The sequence below is a fragment of the Chironomus tepperi genome, unplaced genomic scaffold (assembly GCF_022539635.2).
Source record: "Chironomus tepperi strain 1889 unplaced genomic scaffold, CSIRO-AGI_Ctep_v1 contig_12, whole genome shotgun sequence".
In the NCBI taxonomy this organism is placed as follows: Eukaryota; Metazoa; Arthropoda; class Insecta; order Diptera; family Chironomidae; genus Chironomus; species Chironomus tepperi.
In genome coordinates this window covers 1,568,838-1,590,611 of record NW_027226134.1, presented here as the reverse complement: position 1 = coordinate 1,590,611, position 21,774 = coordinate 1,568,838, and the positions used below count along the sequence as shown (strand labels likewise).

Sequence of the window (21,774 nt, the reverse complement as noted above, 5' to 3'; positions counted from 1 at the left end):
TTTTGTGGCTATCAGGCGTAGGAAGAAATTATTATGAATTTTGTATGAAGCGCAAAAATTTAGGGCAATTTTGGATTTTTATGCAAAAACGAGGGTTTAAGAAGGCAGAGGGGGTAGGGGGACCTGGACTCTAAATCTCTATCTTCCCTACACAGTCAAAAAAAGAGTCATGTAGACACATTTCTAGTCTCTATGCTGCTCTATTTAGGGAAGAGTGATCCTGAAAAATGATCTATTTTATTAACATTCAATTATTTTGCTGATATAAGAACGGAAGCCATGTGAAGCCAGTTTGTGGAGCCGTGTGAAGCTGAGAATGCTTAGGGGCGCTCCCGATACTCTAGTACTACAAGAATTACGACCTCCTTAATGAGAATAGAATCTTACCCTAAAGGTACATAGCGTGAAAAATTGGAGATAAATGTCCTGAAGGCAGGAGACACTCTCCAAAAGCAACATGACGTAGGACTGTTTTAAATTAATGTCAGTTAGATGCAAATACGGAAAATTTGTACAAACTTTGTGATAACGCCAGCAAAAGAGTCAGATTGAAGAAAAACCTTTTGTAGAATCCTAGGCTCCACATCGGAGCATGGTTCCATTGTGTAAGTAAGTAAGTAAGTGTCATTGTGGCTTCAATAACTCAGAAATATCAGGCACCACTCTATTTTTATAACAATCTATGCAATCGTACTCCAAAATGAAGAGAACAAGTCGGTTATTCGATCCAAAGTTTTGCACCAGCATGACTCCACATGACCAACATGACCAGCATGACTAGCATGACTCTGGTATGATGTTGAATTCAATTTGATTCCAAAATCAAGTAAGAGTCACGACGGTCTAGGTCAAATTTTTGATCGATTACTCAATCTATTCGGGTCACATTTTATCATTAAGCTTCTACACATCAAGTCCATGTAGAACATCAAAAGTCATAAAATAAACATCACAAATCTACTTCAATTGAGATTTTTTATGACTTTTAATAAAAAAGAAGAAAATAAAATAAAAAATGTCAAAAACAATTTCATTATGTAATATTTTTATTAGTCTCTTTCATCTCAAAATTATGGATGATTGCTTCCTTGCCATTCGCTTCCTTGTATTGCGTCTTACTGCTCGAACTGAAATACTTTCTGAAAAATGGCACAATAAGTCTTTGATCAACTTGACTTGGATCTTGAAAACCAAATATAAAACTCAAAAGGAATGCTGAGACAATCACAATCAATGATCCAAGAGCTGAATAATAAAGATATGAAATTTCATAAATATGCTTCTCCCCATTCTCGTATGGGATTGGAATGTCATCGACTTCGATGTTACTCGGTGTCATCGTAAAATTGTATGTACATCCATCAACCGATAGTGGTTTTGTTTGGAATTTAATATTTCCTAGTGTCAATTCAGCTTGTGCCTTGATGACAAGCATCAGCATTGATGATGAGGCAATAATGGCACCGAATAATGTAGCTTTTCTGCCGATCCATGGAAGCGTAAAGCCAATTATGTACACCTGTGGATATTGATAAATATGAATATGTGTTTAAAGTTTTTAAGGTGATGTCCGGTCGACACACTTTTCTGAGTCGTCCATGTGGTTGCATGGTCTCATGGTCACATAGCCACATAGTCACATGTGGGGTTTGTCATCCTCTATCTGCCCCTGACCACGTTCACTTTTGAGAGTCGTCCATGTGATGGTCACATGGTCATATGGTCACATGGTCTCATGGTCACATAGTCACATAGTCACATGTGAGGTTTACCACCCCCTATCTACCTTTGACCACGCTCTTACCCATATCATCACTATACGAACAACACTAAAAAGTACATCGATCGGGACTTCCTATCATAATTACCCCAAGCATAGGACCAAAGCAAGCAGTCGGAATACTCATTGACAACTGCAACACCGAGCCCATATGTTGCACAACATAGACTAATCCAACAGACAATACACCCAACAGCAGTACAGTTCCTCTCATAATTAACGATGTCATTTCATCAGATAATTCACGTTTTAAGAATGGCTTACAAAAGTCCTCAAGTATAACACATGACATGGAATTTAAACCTGTTGATAATGAACTAAGTGCCGCTGAGAAGACACCAGCAATAAATAATCCAGGAAGTCCGGGTATGTCACCTAAAATCTCCATAACAAGCAGTGGCATAAGTTGATCCTTAGCTTTTGCCAATTTTGTTTGAAGTGGATCACAGTCATGATATGTAGCATAAAGAAGAAGTCCATTAAAGCAGCACAATAATATCATAATGCTGACTCCAATAACGTACAAAATCTGTCCTTTTCGAGCTGTTCTTACGTCTTTAAGGGACATGTATCTTTGAATCATGTTCTGATTTAAGCCATTAACATTTATCCAATATACAGAGCCGCCAACAACAATTGTCCAAAATGTATGACGAATTGTCGGATCCACACGAAAGCTGAGAAGATAAAATGTGTCTATCAAAATGTTTACTTTTTTTTACATATTTACGAGACTGATAAAGAAAATATTATTTATGATGTGATCAAAATATATGAGGAAGCATCAAGCGTGTGTAAATCTTCTTATGTGAAGTTGAAAAAATATTTTTCATAATAACAAGTCACGGCTGTCTGGGGGTAAGTTATTGTTGGGATTATTATTGTTTTGCAGGTTTGGGGATTAAAGATGTTTTGAAAGATATTGTATATCCATCCGGAAGGCACACGACGTGTGAAAATGTGATCCAGACTAGCTTGACTCCGAGTCTCGCCGTCAGTCTGTCCGCCAGTCTGTCCGTCAGTCTGTCCGTCAGTCTGTCCGCCAGTCTGTCCGTCAGTCTCTCCGTCAGTCTGTCCGTCAGTCTGTCCGTCAGTCTGTCCGTCAGTCTGTCCGTCAGTCTGTCCGTCAATCTGTCCGTCAGTCTGTCCGTCAGTCTGTCCGTCAGTCTGTCCGTCAGTCTGTCCGTCAGTCTGTCCGTCAGTCGGTCCGTCTGTCTGTCCGTCAGTCTGTCCGTCAGTCTGTCCGTCAGTCTGTCCGTCAGTCTGTCCGTCAGTCTGTCCATCAGTCTGTCCGTCAGTCTGTCCGTCAGTCTGTCCGTCAGTCTGTCCGTCAGTCTGTCCGTCAGTCTGTCCGTCAGTCTGTCCGTCAGTCTGTCCGTCAGTCTGTCCGTTCAGTAATAAATGACATAATATTCCATTAAGCATCCTAAAGTTGCATCACAGTTCCAATTCCTGAATCACATAACCACCTTTAAAGGTGATTTCCAATGAAAAACTTTAATGTGTACAGGGGGAAGATTACTTGGCGTGAAACGTATACGCCAAAAATTTCACATCCGTGGCGTGAAATTTCACGCCATTTCACGCCGTTTCACGCCACTTTCACGCCATTTCACGCCAGCGTCGTGAAATTTCACACCAATTTTTTTTATTTTTAAAATCGACTATTCCAATAGTTTTTCATCTTTAAATTGGTTTTTAAGTTGATTTTCACCCAAAATTAGGCTAAATATTTGCATACTTTAGTGATTAAAGCATATTTTTAACTTTTTTGTCCCAACGATTTTGTTATTTTTTATGATAGTTCCTTGGAAATGACTTGAATCTTTCTGGATCTTGCTCTAATATTGGCAAAGTGTCTTTGACCGCACTGGATCTTGTTTTTTTGTTCGCAAAAGTGATTTTGACCTTACAGGATCTTGATTTTAGTTCGTGGAAGTAACTTTGATCTTACTGGATCTCGGTTTTTGTTTGTATAAATGACTTTGGACTTACTGGATCTTGTTTTTAGTCACTTATACGAACTAAAAACAAGATCCAGTTAGGTCAAAGTCACTTTCACGAACTAAAATCAAGATCCAGTAAGGCAAAAGTCACTTCCACGAAGTAAAATCAAGATCCAGTAATGTCAAAGTTACTTTTCCTATCAAATAACAAGATCCAGTAAGATCAAAGTCACTTTTACGAACTAAAATCAAGATCCAGTAAGGTAAAAGTCACTTCCACGAACTAAAATCAAGATCCAGTAAGATTAAAGTCACTTCCACGAACTAAAATCAAGATCCAATAAGGTTAAAGTCACTTCCACGATCTAAAATCAAGATCCAGTAAGGTAAAAGTTACTTTCCCTATCAAATAACAAGATCCAGTAAGGTCAAAGTCACTTCCACGAACTAAAATCAAGATCCAGTAAGGTTAAAGTCACTTCCACGAACTAAAATCAAGATCCAGTAAGGTTAAAGTCACTTCCAAGAACTAAAATCAAGATCCAGTAATGTCAAAGTTACTTTTCCTATCAAATAACAAGATCCAGTAAGGTCAAAGTCACTTTTACGAACTAAAATCAAGATCCAGTAAGGTAAAAGTCACTTCCACGAACTAAAATCAAGATCCAGTAAGGTTAAAGTCACTTCCACGAACTAAAATCAAGATCCAGTAAGGTTAAAGTCACTTCCACGAACTAAAATCAAGATCCAGTAAGGTCAAAGTTACTTTCCCGATCAAATAACAAGATCCAGTAAGGTCAAAGTCATTTCCAGAATAAACTGTGTCGTGAAATTTCACGCCATTTCACGCCAATTTTGTGAAATTCACGCCATTTCACGCCATTTCACGCCGTCGGCGTGAAATTTCACACTGCTGGCGGGAAATGGCGTATAATTTTCACGCCAAGTAATCTTCCCCCTGAATGTGTATAACTTTGTCTAGGTCCATTGAAAAGCTATTTCATAACACATTAAACTTTATCCTCGACATTACTCAATTGCATTTTCTAGCTTAACAAGCATGTTCATCACATAATAAATAATATATTTCAATAGAAAATAACTTACTCTGGCGCCTCAAATCGCCCACTCTCCATGTTCCTCTCAATGATTACCGATAGACCGCCTACATTCATTGTGCCTTTGACGACTATTAAGAACAACGTACCATACATGAGGAGCATCTGAATAACATCTGTCCACACGACAGCTTTAATACCACCCAAACATGTATAGAATATACATATAGACATAACGATAGGTGTAATTATGTGAATATTTATTCCAGTAGTTTGGTTGAATGCCAGTGCTGGTACATATATTACCTAGTTAATCATACACTTGAGTGAATATGATTGTATATAAAGAAGTTATGTCAAATAATAAAAAATTGTTCATCTTACGATCGGAAGCCAAAGTATCGTAGCCAGTGAAAACATAAGTGATCCAAAAAGACGTACTCGCTTATCAAAACGCAATTGAAGATACTACGCAAAAAAATTTTATAAAAATTTATTATGATAAACAATCAGATTCATCATATGTGTCAGACATACCTCGTAAGTGGAAGTAATTTGAAGTTCATGAAATATTGGAATGATTGTAAAGTGCATAATCGTTGATGATATTATGATAGCAAGCATGATGTAGCAATATTGAGTTCCGTGTAAATATACTTCTGTACTTGTTCCTGGAATGAGAATTTAAGATGTTGAAATGATGATTTTTTAGTTGGAATGCGTTGAATTGAGCTACTGGAGTATGTCTGACTGCTTTATTAATGTTGAGATGTAAACATTGTATCGAAAACCCTAGCAGGCAAAGAGTATGTTCTCAAGAGCAGAGTAAGCTAAGAGCTGACAAGTTTATTCACAAAAGCAGAGTGTACTAAGAGTAACGCTCACGAGCATGCTCGTTTAGTATAATTAGAGTGAGCAGGCTCTTGAGAGCCCTGTTAGGAAATAGGATCAAGTAATCATGTACTGATTGGGTTAGGTGCATTTTATATTAGTTAGGGTTACAATTTGCATTTTCAAGGTTATAGCCGAATAGCATTAATCGGCAGATCTATCAAGAATCAGGCACCTATCCGACATGATCCTAGTTTGTTGCCGGATTTAAATAGAAACTAGCACCATGTCCGAGTCACGCCATCTTGAGACGGGAATTTGGATGAATTAGCCGAATTTTACTATTCGGGACTACTTTGAGATGAATGGAACCATATACATCCACTTATAGCATTATTCGAGCAGCTTTAGAAGCTCTTAGCTTAAGATCTCGATCAATTGACTGAATAAATGACAAATATACTTATACTTGCAGTACTGAGCAGTGGATACAGTCATTTATAGCAGAGTTGGCAGGACTCCAATGTAGAGTCCACACTCCGAAAGTCCAGAATCCAAAGAAAAAGTGGAGTCCGACTTCATGGACTCCCGGGGTCACAAAGTCCGGACTTTGGATTTGGACTCCAAAGTCCTACCAACTCTGATTTAAAGTTCCTTAACACCATAGAGTGAAGTCGAATCGAATTTTGTATGAAAAATTCGACTCAAGTCAACTCGACTTCATAAAAAATCCGAGTCGACTATAAGGTCTGCTAATTCACTGCTCCAATACTTAATTCATGAGAATGCCACAAAAATTTTTGATTTTTTTTTTTAATTTTTACATTTCCAAATCATTAAAAATGCATAGCAACCCTCTAAATCACATATCTTAACATCTTCCCCAACCTCCATCCTCAAATCATCAATATCCATTCCCAAAGCATCTCCAACATCTCACAAAAAATAACTTATTTACTCACCAAGTAACGTAATTCCGGAAATAAATGAAGCTACAAGTGACATTGCGACAGGAAATACTTTCATGTTTCTTCCACCCATCAAATAATCAATTTCCTCAACATCAATTAATGAACCACGACGATTTTTCGCACGACGTTTATGCTTCATATGATCCTGATATCCAAAATACATTCCAACACATGAGCAACATAATAACATTGCCACAAACACACCATAATCTAATAATCCAAATTGTTTCAATGAATCACTTAATTCCTCGACAGTTAGTCGTGAACTTGGACTTTCGTCAATTGATGACGCAAGGTCGCTACTTTCAGTCGACATAATCTGTTTTGAAGGAATTTACAATTTAGAGAAATTAATGTACAATTTTTTTAAGAGATCTCCTTAAAGTTCCGAGAACTTTTCACACTGAGATCTCTGATGGAACTAAAAAAAGATCAAGTCGAACAATGAAGTGGAAATAAAATTTATGAGAGATAAGTCTAATGATAATGTCACTGATGATCTTAATAAATCATGAGAGAATATTCTCATATGCACTTTGGATGCAAACATACATTACTTATCTTTGAATCAAACTATAAGTAACGTTAAGTGACTGTCGAGTCAAGTGATCTCAATCCTCTCCAGCAGCTAAATGCGTACTGAATGATGCTGATGATTAGGTATGATTCAAGGCATTAAGTTGGTATTTTTAGAATTTTTTATCTTATTTGCTCATTTTTTTATTTATTTCCATACTTAAATATGCAGAATCACTGTCATTATCATCAACAAACAGGGTTGTTATCTGATTTAGTCCATCTGGAATGGTTCAATTTGCTTTGAAAATGATGAAATGGGAGCTTCCTTTTTACTTACTTACTTACATCGCTGGTCGTACAGATCAATTGTGATCCATGACCTCCCACAGGAGTCGCCTGAAGCTGGCTCTATCGTTGGCTTTCACTTGTCAATTTCCGAGCCAAGCTTCCTTATCATAGAATAAATTATAAAAGGCTCCAAGGGGGATGTAACCTTGAATTCACTGAGATATGTTTTGGAGCTCAGTCAGGGAATTGAAGCATGCATGAGGCATTAATTAATGTGTGCATTAGGGTATGCACTAGGACACGCACGATGAATGCAACTGGTCATGTACGGATAATGGACTGGGATCAACAAGAGAATTGCACTGGGGCATGAATTAGAGCATGTTCGGAGAATGTATTCGAGTGTGTTTTTAGAATGCATTAAGGAATGTATGGGGTCTATATTAGGGAATGAATAGGGCATGCATTAGGGAAAGCATGAGGCGTGCATTAGGGAATGAATTAAGCATGTTTTGGTGCATCCAAGGGTTGTACAATAGAGCACGCATGGACAATGCAACTGGTCATTTATGGTAAATGCACTGGGGTACACGAGAAATGCACTGGGGCAACCACGAGAAATACACTGAGATATTAAAGCAAATTCAAGACATGGTAGAGTGTGTAATCGAGCATGTACGAGGCACGCATTTGAAACGCACGGGCCAAGAATTAGGGCACATACGGAGAACGAAACGGGGCATGCAGAGGGCAAAAATTAGAAAATGTACGGAGAATGCAACGATGACATGCACATGGCATTATTGAAGTATGTACGAATCATGTGCGCGGTATGCATTAGGACTGCACAAAGAACGCATTGAAGCATGGATTGTGACATACCCAGGGCATGTATTGGATAATATTCGGTGTTTGCATGGAGTAACAACAAGCATCCATCAGGTTTTCGAATTCCTTGGACACAAGGAAATCATCAAAATTTGGAATATTCATCTCAAAAATCTCTGGTAAATTGATGAATATTATCCAAAAAGTGAGAAGTTGGAATGGACTGACATCGAAAACCCCGGTTGGATACAATCGTTTGTACTTACTTAATTACTTCGCTGGCCGTACTGATCAAGTGTAATTCATGGCCTCCCTTTGTCGGCTCCTGAAGCTTACTTTATTGCTGGCTACCGCCTGCCAATTACCAATCCAGAATAATAGAAAAAAGCCAAAATTGTTTGTAATTGATTCAAAATTATCAAACTCATCCCCCTTGAGTATGCAATGGTAATGTACATAACATTCTTAAATATTGTAAAACAGACACCAAATATAAAAAATTAGCACCAAATATAAATTGCACAGGCAGTAAATATTTGCAAAAGAACACAAACAAAAGTGTCACTATAGAAATATGTGTTCGTCCTCGAATCATTTTATATCTTCATTTATATTCATTAAAAATCAACTTAATGCTTTTCCGTGCGTACATCTGTGGAACAAAAAAAAATAAAATAATTAAAAAAACGCAATTTAGATTTTTTTGTGATTTCTAAGAAGTCATTGTGCTGTTTGTGCTTTTAAATATAGAATTGACTATAGAACAGGCGAGAATTCTTATCTGTAGACAAAAAGAAGAAAAAGCACACAAAGAGCTTCGGTGCTCAAAGCTTTGTAAAAAAATTCAATTTTTGACTCAAAAAGCATTTAAACAAATTTCCATTTTTGGTCTCTAAGGAGTGTCAGATTGATGCTGGATCTTTCTTGTAATTGAGATTTTCTGTCTATAATCAATATCTATTTAAAACATGATTGCCTCAATTTTATTCCACAGTTGCTTATAATATTAAAGAAGTAACTGAATGTGGGAGTTTAGGTCAAATTTTTGGGTTTGATTTATAACCTCCCTCAAAGGAATTGATTTCATCTTATTAGCACTTTTATTATATCCCAACTTGAGAGTTACATAACCTTCGAAAATCTATGAATGAATTTATATAATTGTACATAAATCATGGAAAATCTATTGATGATAATGAATGAAATAATGGAATTTTAAGTTTTTGATGAATTTGTGGGCTATCCTGAGATGGAATAGAGGGAGGAAATGGAGGATGGGAGGGGGTTATACTCTAAGAAAAGGGAAAAGGGTGGGAAAGGGAGAGAGAGGGTCAAAATTGACTCTTGATGATTTGTTCCTTTCAGAGTTGCTAAACAGGCACCTATAACAGACAAAAACCATACAAATTTTTGATCATTTTGTAAGAAGGTTCCTATTGATCCACTGTGAATCATTGAGCATTAATAAAGCATTTGAACAGGTTTCTCTGTTCCAGACCATACGGCTACTTCTGCTAGTATATTGTGTCGTTGCACTGCTTCTTTTCTCTTTGATCTTAACCCTTGCTCTTTGTAATATCGCGAGCATTGCTCAAATCTTTGTCATATTTACAACATTCCATATAATGAACGATAGATCGGTTTCTGGTGGAATCGAACCCACATCCTCACAAAAGAGTGATTTAATTATTCGGTTTGTTGCCTAACCACTCGACCATAGAGGCCTTACTCCCGCTCTGGCAGATTAGCCTATATATTGCTCAATATCCTATATTTCACCCTGCTAAGACACCAAAGCTTCCTGAAAGCATCAATTAATCGCATGGAAAAGGGAGCTACTGTCCTGACTGATACATTATCGACCTAGTGGTTTTTCGAAAGTTTAGATATTTCGGCTTCTTAAGTGTAGCAGTTTATTGACGGGAACTAAGAATTAGGCAACGTAAAATGTTAGAACGGGTTGATGTAGTTAGAATGATAATAGAAACGAGAGCCGTAAATTCATCGCAGAGAGCTTTTATGGAACTTACCTGGATGCATTATAATTGACTGAGTAATTGGAACGAGAGCTTACATTAAAAACCGAACCTAATGGAGTTGCCAGATTAGCTACTACACATCAAAAATCGTAGCGCTTTAAGAGTTCTTGTATGTAACGTTGTCGCTCGATTAAAGAAGAAGGATGAATAAAAAAAAAAAAGAAGACTCTGCCACGGAGCTTTTAAAGCTTCACTAAAGCACCTTTATTAGCACCAAATAAAATTCATTCACATCTGCGTCGCTCGTGTAGAGATAATACATTTTCAACTGTCCTCGAGTACCTTAAAATAGCTCGTAATGCCACTGTTTACATCGTGATCACCAATAATGTGTTTGCTCCACTTTCTTAATACTAAACGCTTGTTTTTTTTGAATTATAATAGTCTACCTGCTCTTTTTGGGTTTCATGGCCTATTACAAACTTCATTGCACTGATTATGGCTGTCAACGGACATCTTTTCATTTCATTAATTCGCCATTTATATCCCATAAAATAATGAATATAATTTCTCGTTCCATCCACGAAAAAGTGGTCGTCAAATAAAGTACCAGGAAGTGAACAACAACCATGAAATTTTATTTCGCCATTTGATCATTAATATACAGTAATCAGCAATCAAATGAAAAAAGGGAAATTTATTGGGGTATTAGACAGATATGACTGAATCCTTTTTTTATGACGAAATAGTACCGCATCATTATAAATGACATGATAAGCTACAAAACACAGACACGCAGTTTACTTTTTTTCGAGAAATTTTTTATCAATTTCCTCAGAATTTTTAGGGAAGTAGGTGGAATGTCTCAAGAGAGTTTAAGATGCAACAGTCTGTGACGCAGCTGTGTGAAAATCGATTGGATTTCTAAGGGTCTTTGAACTACTATGATGTTATTGTCTTTAGTCGGCATGGTTTTAGCAAGACATAGGCGTTCCTTGATTGGTTACGTACTGCCGTAAACAGTTTTGCCATATTAGGCTTGTTTAACTCTTATTTTAAAAGGATAAAATGTCTTTATGTTCAGAGACTTATGCTGATGCTTCCCGGGTGAGTCTCAGTGTCTCAGTGTATTAGTGTCTTAGTGTCTCAGTGTCTCAGTGTCTCGGTGTCTCAGTGTCTCAGTGTCTCAGTATCTCAGTGTCTTAATGTCTCAGTGTCTCAGTGTCTCAGTGTCTTAATGTCTCAGTGTCTCAGTGTCTCAGTGTCTCAGTGTCTCAGTGTCTCAGTGTCTCAGTGTCTCGGTGTCTCAGTGTCTCAGTGTCTTAGAGTCTTAGTGTCTCAATGTCACAGTGTCTCAGTGTCTGAGTGTCTTAGTGTCTCAGTGTCTCAGTGTGTCGATGTCCCTGTGTCTCAGTGTCTCTAAGTGTCTTGGTGTCTCAGTGTCTTGGTGTCTTGGTGTCTCGGTGTCTCAGTGTGTCGATGTCCCTGTGTCTCAGTGTCTCTAAGTGTCTTGGTGTCTCAGTGTCTTGGTGTCTTGGTGTCTCGGTGACTCGATGTCTTTGTGTCTCGGTATCTCGGGGTATGTCAGGGATATCCACTTGTGTGAATTTTGTATTTGATAAGGAAAAAGCTCTAGAAGCATAATAGAGAGACACTCTGAGTGGTACACAGCATAAAATGCTCCTGCTGATCTCAAGGTCGAACAACATCTGCAACTGAATTCCACCACGCCAACCAAACCGAGACCTTAAACCACACATATCCTCAAAATCTTCATGTGAAAAAATTTCCCGCTAGAGGAAATGCTACAGATTAAGGGTGGAAATATGAAAGCTTTTTGTGCAAACACTTATCAACCTGTCATCAGCATAAGGCATGTGTGGTTATGTTTGCTCCACATCTTTGTTATTTGTGGGAAGTAATCACATGCCATTGATTTTTCATCCGACTTTATTTTTTTCTATCATTTGTTCTTGTTACTGCTCAATTTTTCATCATTTCAAGTTAGTAAAGTAATCGACAGAGCTTGACTGAATAAGAAGTCTCAAAAGTTTTCCAATTTTTATTTTTTATCTTTGTCTTAATGCTGCCAAAAAGGGTGTTTTCTAATCTGTCTTAGCAATAGCTACAGCGATTAATCATAACGTTCCCAAGCCATTAATCCTCATTAATTTAAAGTTGTGGATTAAAAAAATCACAAAGGCGTAGACAAATCAATTTTGTAAGATTTATCTGAGATTTACATCTGTTAAGAGCAAGTTGGTGATGTTAGGATGAAGGCGTGTAGCATGTCAAATGGATTTTCACTTTACAGTTAGACTGAAATGGAAGTAGAGAAATTGTGTTATTGTAACTTAATTTTAGACAAATTAGAGATCATTGAGATGTTTTAGGAGGAATTTTGAGGATGTTGTTGTAAATTTGTGATTGATAAATAATTCCTAGGTAGTACAATGTAGTTGCTATAGAGCTGTTAGGATGACGTAATGTTGGTAAGGCTAAAAGGTCAGGGGTTTACTCAGAAAGGAGATTATTTAATGTTATTTTTTGAAAGAAGCTTACCTTATCAGGCAAAAAGCGTGATCTAAAGAGTAAAGCAATCTTAGAGCAATGCAATGAGATCCATGGCATCCCTCAGATGTCACCTAAAACTTGTTCTGCCTGCCAATTGCCAGTACCAAATGCTATGCTGTCTCTATCGACAGCTTCCTTCCAGGAGATCTTCCGTCTACCTCGAGCTATCTCACCATCCAAGAACATACTCATCTAGTATATTTGACATGAGCAAGCTCTCGAAATCATGCTCTTTGCCTCTTAGGGTTAATTCCTGATTTTTTGTTTTTTGGGTTTAGGAGGGATTTTGGGGTCTAATTCATCCTCCCCACCTCCATTTTCCCCATTTTTTACAAAGCTAGGGTTTTTAGCGATCCAAAAAAAAAAACAGTTACTCCAACCCTCCTTCACCCTCTTACCTCCTTCTTCTTTACAAAACATTCCTGACTGCGTCCTTGGTGCAAACTTTGTGGATGGCAAAAAATGAAGAGGAAGACCAAATAATTCCTGGATTGAATGTGTTGAAAAGGACGTTAAGTCCTTAATATCTCGAACTGACAGAAGGTTTCAAAGGATAGAGCTGTATTTAGACATTCCCTACCTATGGCAATGAGCCCTCGTGCGCCCCAGCCAAAGAAGTAAGTAAGTAAGTACGTCCCCGGTGAGGATATCTTGTCGGCCATGCAACGACTATTTTTGGACGGTCTTTACCTCGAAAAATAAATCATCGTGTTTTTCTAAAATCACTTGAATTAACAATCAAAATTTCCAGGTTAAACCTGATTTCACAGCTCAATGCATCCTTAAAAAATAATCTGGAAATGGAAGCATTCATTAAATTCTTAAAAATAATCATTGCTCTTCAAAATCGCAAAAAAAACAAATTTTTTAACAAATCATCGTCAATCAATTTAATTCCGTTAAGGAATAATCATCTCACGTGTTTCCAAGATCAAGATTCTCCAAAAAATACAACAATTCCGTTACTAACAAACAAATCATCCATTTCCCTTGAGTTTTCCGAAGAACTTTTTGAAGCAGCTTGAATAATATTCTTGATGATTCATCAGAAAATCTTTAATTTGATTCCTTTTTTAAAGCTCTTCCCACGAACCTTAACAGAAGGAAGCATACAAATGCTAAATTCTTAAATTCTTCTATTTATTCATTCACGCGAAATTTCAAGTACGAAATGAAAATGACTTCCAGATTTCTTGGAACTAGAAAATTATAATAAAATACAAGGAAGTGGAAATATCAAAGTAAAATGTTATGAATGTCATTAAAAATTCCTCTTAAAAAAGTTGAAAGTTTTCAAATTTAATTAATGAGAATTTTTTAATAATTATTTGATGGAGTTCCGTTGAAGCTCTTTTGAAATTATTATTACATAATTCACATCTGGGTGAAAAAGCTAAAATAAGTTGTTTTAACTTCCTCATCTCCTCCACAACCTCCTCTCCCCTCCATGCTTGCTCACTTATGGTAATCCTGTTCCAATGTGGATCTTATGTTATATAAAGCAGCGTTCAATCTGACACTCTATTCAAAGAACTCCTAGAATGAAGCTATCGATTGAGACAGTACGGAGACCAGCGATAGAGAGCCAGCATTAAGCCCAATCTGAGGGAGGCCATAGATGTCAACTAGTTTGTACAAATTCTATGTCCGCACATTGAGTTGACATTCTGTCTAAATAATCTGCTTGAAGTAGCTTTGAGAGCTCCTGACCGCCGCTTCCGTTGCGGATTTAAACCAAAAGCGCTGTAACAAACTTGCGAAGTATATGTTGAGGGTCAGACACTCCAATGTACAGTACTGTACTTTCATATAAATTCAACAAGTACAGCAAGAAAAGTTCTGTATTTTTGGAGTGTCTGACCATTGGTATACACCTTATCTAGCCATACTTCCTCACCTGGATTACCTTGTTGATGTCTTGCTGACCTACTTTTTGTCAGAAGCTTCTGATTTTTAGCATTACCCCTCCTAAGCATTACCTATTTGCCGAACATTCCCTAACCTCAAAATTATTCAAAAACTTCCCAATAATAACAATTTCTAGGAAAATCTAAATCAAGCCAGAAGTAGAAGACAAGATAAAATTTAGATTCCATATTCCACGTGATTGCCTGAAATCCAAAACTCAATATTGACTGTCAGAAATATGTAGCAAGTGTATAAATTTCATGAAATAAACAACAACAAAAATCACTTTGTTTTGTTAAAGGTTAAGCTAAACAATTTGAAATGCCTTAAAGGGAATTTAATCACAATCAGCTACTGCAAAAAAGAAATATTCATCTTACTTCCATCAACGTCTTGTTTTCGCGCTTTTGTGCTGTATTTGTTGTTGGATTTTCTGCAACTTCTCTTCCCTAATTGACAGTTTTATCAGATCCACAATATAAAGTCATGCTATATATTGAACATATTTTTGCCAAATCTATTACTAAATGGATAAAGTTCAAGTATCGGAAGCATGACGGAAATCCTATTAAAATTTCTCATCTAAAAGTCATGTCACGTGCTTGAGAAATTGTTAAATGGGAAATTCCTCTCCAAAAATCTTTTTTTGTGATAAATAATTTGTAAATAAAGTGCGAAAAACAATTTTAAGGCTTCATTGAGCCGCACGAAGGCGTCTAACTTAAATCCTCGTTAAACTTTTATTTTGGAGAAAATTGAAAACTTTTTTGAACCTTTTTCAATAGAAATGTGTCAACTATTGTGAGAAATTGAAATATATTTATTCAATCGATTGAATTGGTTTTTAAAGTTGACAGGAATGGGATGTTAATAAATTTTTATGGGGTGCTGAGTCAGGAAGCGTGTACAGGAAGCGAGGGAAGGGGAGGGAAAGGGAAGTTAATGAACCCGTAGAAATGCGGTTCACAGCGTTATTTTGAAGGCAGCAGGCAGTAATGATGTCAAATTGTAGTTCAACCAAGAACAATGGTCTGACCTGCAGCTTTGTCGTGAAAATAGACTGATTTAATTTGTTTTGGACTGCCAACTTTGAATTTGGCCAAGGGTATAAATAGAGTGTTCCTGGCTAGTTTTGATGCCATGAATTCATCAAAAGTTAGTCGATTAGAAAGCGACATTTGAGCACCCCAATCCGATTAACCTTTGCCTAAGATCGAACTCGGGTCATTAGAACGGTAGTCCGAGTCTAATAACACATGCTTTGGCCGCTATTTAGCAGAAAGTTGAAAACTTTTGAATGGAAAATTGATCTGTACCGAAATTTTCAGGAAAATTTTCGAAGTCTTATCATTTTCATGCGGAAAAAATGAATTTTCAGCTTATTTTCCTCAAAAATTCCTTCAAAATTACTTCAAGGGTGACGCACCCTCACTCCAATTAACTGAATTTCACATAATCATATCATTGATTCAAAATTCAGCACCAAACCAGCGTGACTTTGATTTGATGCCGGCTTTGACTTAAATCTTGCACCAGGCCTGCGTGTCTCTGACTTCATGCCGACTTCAGCTTAAATCCTGCACTATATCCGATTCATTCTTAGAAAGAAACTGTCGATTGAGATTGTGTTGCGCTTGGCATTGAAAATTCGCAAGTCGAAATTAGCGATAGACCCAGCTTCAAGCGATACCTGTGGGAAATCATGAATCACAATTGATCTGTACGACCAGTGAAGTAAGTAAGGAAGTAAGTATGACAAAGTCATGCCGGCCTGGTTCCATATTTAGTATATCGATTAACCTACTTGTGATTTTCGTGTCATTAGCGTCAAAACTCTAGATCCAATTTATCTAAAAATCAACGCGGAAAGCACACATTGACAGATTTGATGAAATCTGGTATCAAACCTAAGTAAAGTCAGATAAGTTCCAAAATTTTGAACATTTCTATGTCGTTTACTATCCTGGCTAATGATTTATGTTCTTGAAATGCTGAAAATTACAAAATTAATAAAATAAATCACATCAACAATATATCCTTCAACTCATCCATAGAAATATTTTATTCAATTTACTTAATTAAGTTTTTCATTTTATACAATTTGATAATTAATTAATCCATCTGGGGTGTCCGATATACATAATATTTTCTGGTACAGAACAATAAATTTTAATTCATGCTTTGTTTAAAAAAAGATAAATAAATTTACATATAATCTGAGATATACAACATTGAATTGAGTTATCGTTAAGCATAAACAGCAAAACCATAAAAAATGCACAAGAAATTTTTTGGATTTTAAGGAACAAAAAAAAAATAAATAAAAAGAAAATCTTTTCATGAAGACGGAAATGAGAAAATTATTTATGATTTATCGTTCATGAAATGTAAACTTTCTCTTCTGTCCCAAATATGCATGAATATATAACTCGTCCTTACAATATCTGGCAGAAAATAGAAGGAATTTTATTTCCAATTCCAAGCTGAACCAAAAAAAAGCTTTTTTTAGTTTTTTATTGTTATTATTGTTTTACTAGCGGTTCCAAACGATAAAATTGTCTATGGAAGTTCTACCCGGCCGGCACATGTTATGATGGCTGTCAAATGGCGGTGCATGGCATATGAGTGGCAATTTTAATGGCAGTTAACGAGAAAATGGCAATTTTTATGACAATTTACATGAAAACTGCCATTTTGACCTCATATCCTGATAGTTGATCGGGCATTTCAAATTATCATGGCTGCCAAATAATGGGCATATAAGTAGCAATTTTTACGGCAGTTAATAAGAAAATGCTAATTTTTATGAAAATTAACATGCAAATTGCCACTTGGATGCTATACTCCATCCAATTGACTGCCAAGAATAATTCGTGCATCGGCATGACGGTGCATGGCTTAAAAGTGGTCATTTTTATGGCAACTAACATGCAAATTGCCGCTTTGATGGTTACGGACTATCAATTAACTACCAATTGGCAACCATGACCAATTCATGCTGATCGGTCATTTGACTTTTGTGAACTTTTTACTACTCATTAAATTGACATCGATTTTTAATATCATTTAATGGTCAATATCGATGTCAATTCAAATTTACCCTACATTCAAGTTTGATACTGCATATTATCTTCTTAAATGCTTCAATAAATTTGGAATTAATCGAGGAAAATCATTTTAGATTAAAAAACTTAATCAATAAGCAATAAAAACTTTTACATATATGAGACTGTTTGAGGTCGATAATAATTAGCAAGTGGATGAAAAAAGAAACAACATGTGAAATTAATGGGAATTGAAATTTGCTCTCGTTGAAGGAATTTGAACTTTTAGTGATTTTTTCTGAGAAGCATGAAGTGAATTTCAATATTCACTGTCATAAAAGGCTAAAACCTGTTGTTAAGTGGGCGTTAGAGCTCCTTCATGTTCATTATCATGTAGCTTTGTTTATGAGACCTTACCGAAAAACACGCTGGATAGAAGATCCTGCTTCACACTAAGTTGAATTGGGTCTGAGACCCGATTTATTCAAATCTAGCCTGAAGCCAAAGTAAGTTGGATTACACATGTTTACTAACTTACTTTGCTGACCATACGGATCAAGTGTGATCCATTACCTCTCTCAGTCGGCGCCTGAAGCTGGCTCTATAGCTGGTTACCGCTTGCCAATTGCCAATTCCAAGTGTGATACTAAGTTATGCACACTACTTGGGTTTACTGTCTATCAAGAGCGTAGCCTTGCCCTTCTTTCGACAATAAAACTTCTTCAATTTGATATAAGCTTGGAAAACTCTCCGAATATAGCCTAATCAATCGACAGTGGCATCGTTAAATAGTCAATCTACTCGTCCCACTCTTGTATGTCAATGTTACTGACACACTCACTATCTTGAATTAAACGCCGCCAAAAAGGGGGGTTCCTCCCTCCTAGAATAAATTCTAGAAGGAAGCTATACAGGCACGATAGAACCAGTTTTAGGCGAGATCTGAGGAAGGTCATGTATCACAGTTGATTTGTAATGATAGTCATGACTTAGAGGGTTTTGAGATTTTTTCACGAAAAACCCTTAGAAAATTGAAGAAAATTGTCTAAAAGAGTAAGGAGTGGGCGGTTGACCTCATCATTTTCACCCCTAAAGCTCTCATGAACACGTTCCTGCATTAAGCCCCTAAACGGACAATATGAAACCCTCCCGAATTTGAATTACAAAACATCAACTTCGTTAACCTAATTTGGAACCACTAGCTTAACAATTCAATATGAAAATAATGCTGATGATACTACACCAACAAAAAACATAATGTGTCCGAGTTTTCATGCACAGACGATGATTGTACATAGTTTATCATGTTGTACTCAAATTCCAAATAATTTATACAGCAGAAAATATCTGAATATGAATTTATCTATTTTTTTTGTTGTTGCTTTCTTCTTCTTCCTTCTTTGTCAGCTTTATTCTGGAGATTCTTTCATTTTTAGAAAACGCTCGCTTCAACATCCATAAAGTATTTTCCAGTTTTTAAAAAAATATTTTTCTTTTTTTATATTCACAATTTACAGATTCTTTTTTTTTGTCCTCTCAGATATTTTATACACAGAAAAATATGTTGCAAAAATCAATATTTACTTAATTTTAATTCATTTATCGACCACTTTGTCACTTATAGTTACACAATTGATGTGTATATTAAGGACGATATTGAGTGGGATGAGTTCATAAGTGATGTCTAATGGATATCGAAATAGAACGGCACAATGCAGCAAACCGACATAAAGGTAGGTCAAACAGCCGTCACGGTGCCATCATCGTATATACTTGACCTACTGCAACCTGACTTGACATTGTCCAGAGTGAGCATATCCTTTGACGTTTTTCTAGAGTTAGTTATGCATGTTTTGATAACCTAGCAGCTAGCTCGTAAAATAGAAAAATAGCTACATCTTAAGGTTTGTCAAAAAAAAGCTGTAGGACTACAGGACTGTTTTTCTAGGGAATTCAAATAAATCAACCATGGTGAAAATTCGCAACGTCAAGAATTTTTCACAGTGACATGGAAAAATCAATGCAAAAATGGAATTCTTGGTAATAATCGACCAAAACTGCTGCTCAGATTGACGTAACTCTGGCTCTCGTGATTTTAAATAAAATCTGACACCAAGTCAGAACCATACCAGCCTGGTTCTGGATTTCGGATTGACTAGTCAACTTATGCTATTCAGCTAACCTTTCTGGAAGACACACAGCGTAGAAATAGATGAAAATCCGATCACAAGTCGACATGATTCTGTTTTGAGGACAAATTTCATCCAATTTCCTAGCACAAGATACTCGCTGGCCTGAGGTCTGATTTTTAGACATTTCTACTCTATACGATTATCGGATTTGCGTCTAATTTAGATGAACCTTTATAAAAATGATCTACATTGACACTCTTTGATTATAGCAAGATAACAGTCTCTAATATTAGAATGCCCTTAATTTTCAATATCCTAATAGCCATCACTTATGAACAATCCCATCAAAAAGACCTCGGAAGTATCTTCAATTTGCATTATAAATCGTAAAATGAGAATCAATTTTTCATCTTGAGGTTCACATTAAGTATACCAGAAATATACATTTACTTACACTATCTATAACGAGGCCGTTAAATATAAATAAAATTCTTATTCTATTATTTCCTCATTTATATGTAAAGCTCTGCTTTTTCTTCCAATTGATTCATTCCACTGGCACATTTATCATCGTACATTCAACAAGAAACATTTAATTAAATTTATTCATACATCATTGAAAAAAGACTCGTCTTTGTTCCTTTTTTTCCTTTATACTTTTTCTCTCTTTTTTTCTTTATATCTAGTTTAAGTTTTGCTATCTCTTAAATATCACAATAAAATGCATTAAATGCACAACAATAAAAAATAAAGTTTATTTCATTTTTGGAAGCCATTTCAGCTTTTTTTGTGGTGGTTGAAAACAATTTCTGAGTGCTTTTGGCTGATGACATGTATGGGAATTGAATTGGCAGTCATGCTTTCTGTTATTAAATAAAAATGTGAAATTAAACATCGAAATATGATTTTTATGAACCACATTTTTATGGATTTTGGTCATTTTTCCATTGATTTTTGACCATTTTTGAGTTAATAATTAAGTGGGGGACAATCTGTGTGGCTCAACATAATGATGTGCAGTGAGAATTCTGCGACGGTGTGCCTCGAGGCACTGAGATGTACCTCGAAAATTATTCAAAAAATCCTAAATTTCCAATTTTATGAAAATTTCAAATCTGATGTTAATTTGCTGAAATTTTGGATATAGAGTAGACCTTATTGAGCCAATAAAGATCAAATTTCCATATGAGACATGCCCGTGCACGTTATGCAAAAAAACGAATACTAGACCCCCTATCGAGCCCCTCATTTCAAATGGGTCCACAAATAATTATTTACTGTTACCTAATGTGGTGAGGAGCTTCAGTAAAATTAATAATACTGCATTAATTGTAACTAGGGTGACCAGAAGATTTTTGCTACATATCGAGACAATTTTGGAAAGTATCGGAACATTTTGATGCTTTGTCGGAAAACAGCAGCATCCCGGTAAAAATACAGTAGATGGTTGCCTTAATTTTAGCTTTATGGTGTCATAGTTAAATCTTAAAATAAAGGTTTTGAGCAAGGGGGAGGAACTTACATTTTTTTCATGTAAATGCAGGTGAAATGCATGTAAATGCATGTAAATGCAGGTAAATGCATGTGAATGCAGGTAAATGCAGGTAAATGCATGTGAATGCAGGTAATGCATGTAAATGCAGGTGCCATAGAAAATGAAGCAATATATCGGAATTGCCTATTTTCCTATTTGGAAAATGGAAAAACCGATTTCGCTTTTTCTTACTTATGAATTGAAAACAATTAATGAGTAAATTTTTTAAAAGTAGTCTTGATGAAACTAATAGTTCGAAAAAGTCCAATTTTTCCTTGGAATTTGGATGAAAATTCCTCAGAAAAACCGAATTGTTCATGCTTTCCTTATTGACAAGTCAATCGAAATATCCGCTTAACCTGATTAAATTTTGTATCAAGCT

The 21,774-nt window shown here is 36.1% G+C and overlaps 2 protein-coding genes across 2 annotated transcripts in view; both read right to left on the bottom strand.

Annotated features, from left to right (window-relative positions):
- Positions 1-1,028: 1,028 nt before the first annotated feature.
- LOC139088574 (sodium-coupled monocarboxylate transporter 1-like) lies at positions 1,029-7,239 on the bottom strand. The gene is made up of 7 exons (XM_070637846.1): positions 7,139-7,239; positions 6,578-6,905; positions 5,322-5,455; positions 5,169-5,252; positions 4,834-5,090; positions 1,869-2,457; positions 1,029-1,519 (listed from the first exon to the last, which is right to left on the bottom strand). Exons 2-7 carry the CDS (start codon positions 6,900-6,902, stop codon positions 1,034-1,036), a joined length of 1,875 nt encoding a protein of 624 aa, XP_070493947.1. The 5' UTR covers positions 6,903-6,905; positions 7,139-7,239; the 3' UTR covers positions 1,029-1,033.
- A 12,294-nt stretch (positions 7,240-19,533) lies between these two features.
- The window catches only part of LOC139089016 (cardioacceleratory peptide receptor-like), an 81,996-nt gene continuing 79,755 nt past the window's right edge, over positions 19,534-21,774 (bottom strand). Inside the window, exon 8 of the mRNA XM_070638451.1 lies at positions 19,534-20,721. Within this exon, the coding sequence (XP_070494552.1) occupies positions 20,713-20,721 (9 nt within the window). The 3' untranslated portion in view covers positions 19,534-20,712. The remainder of the gene's footprint in view (positions 20,722-21,774) is intronic.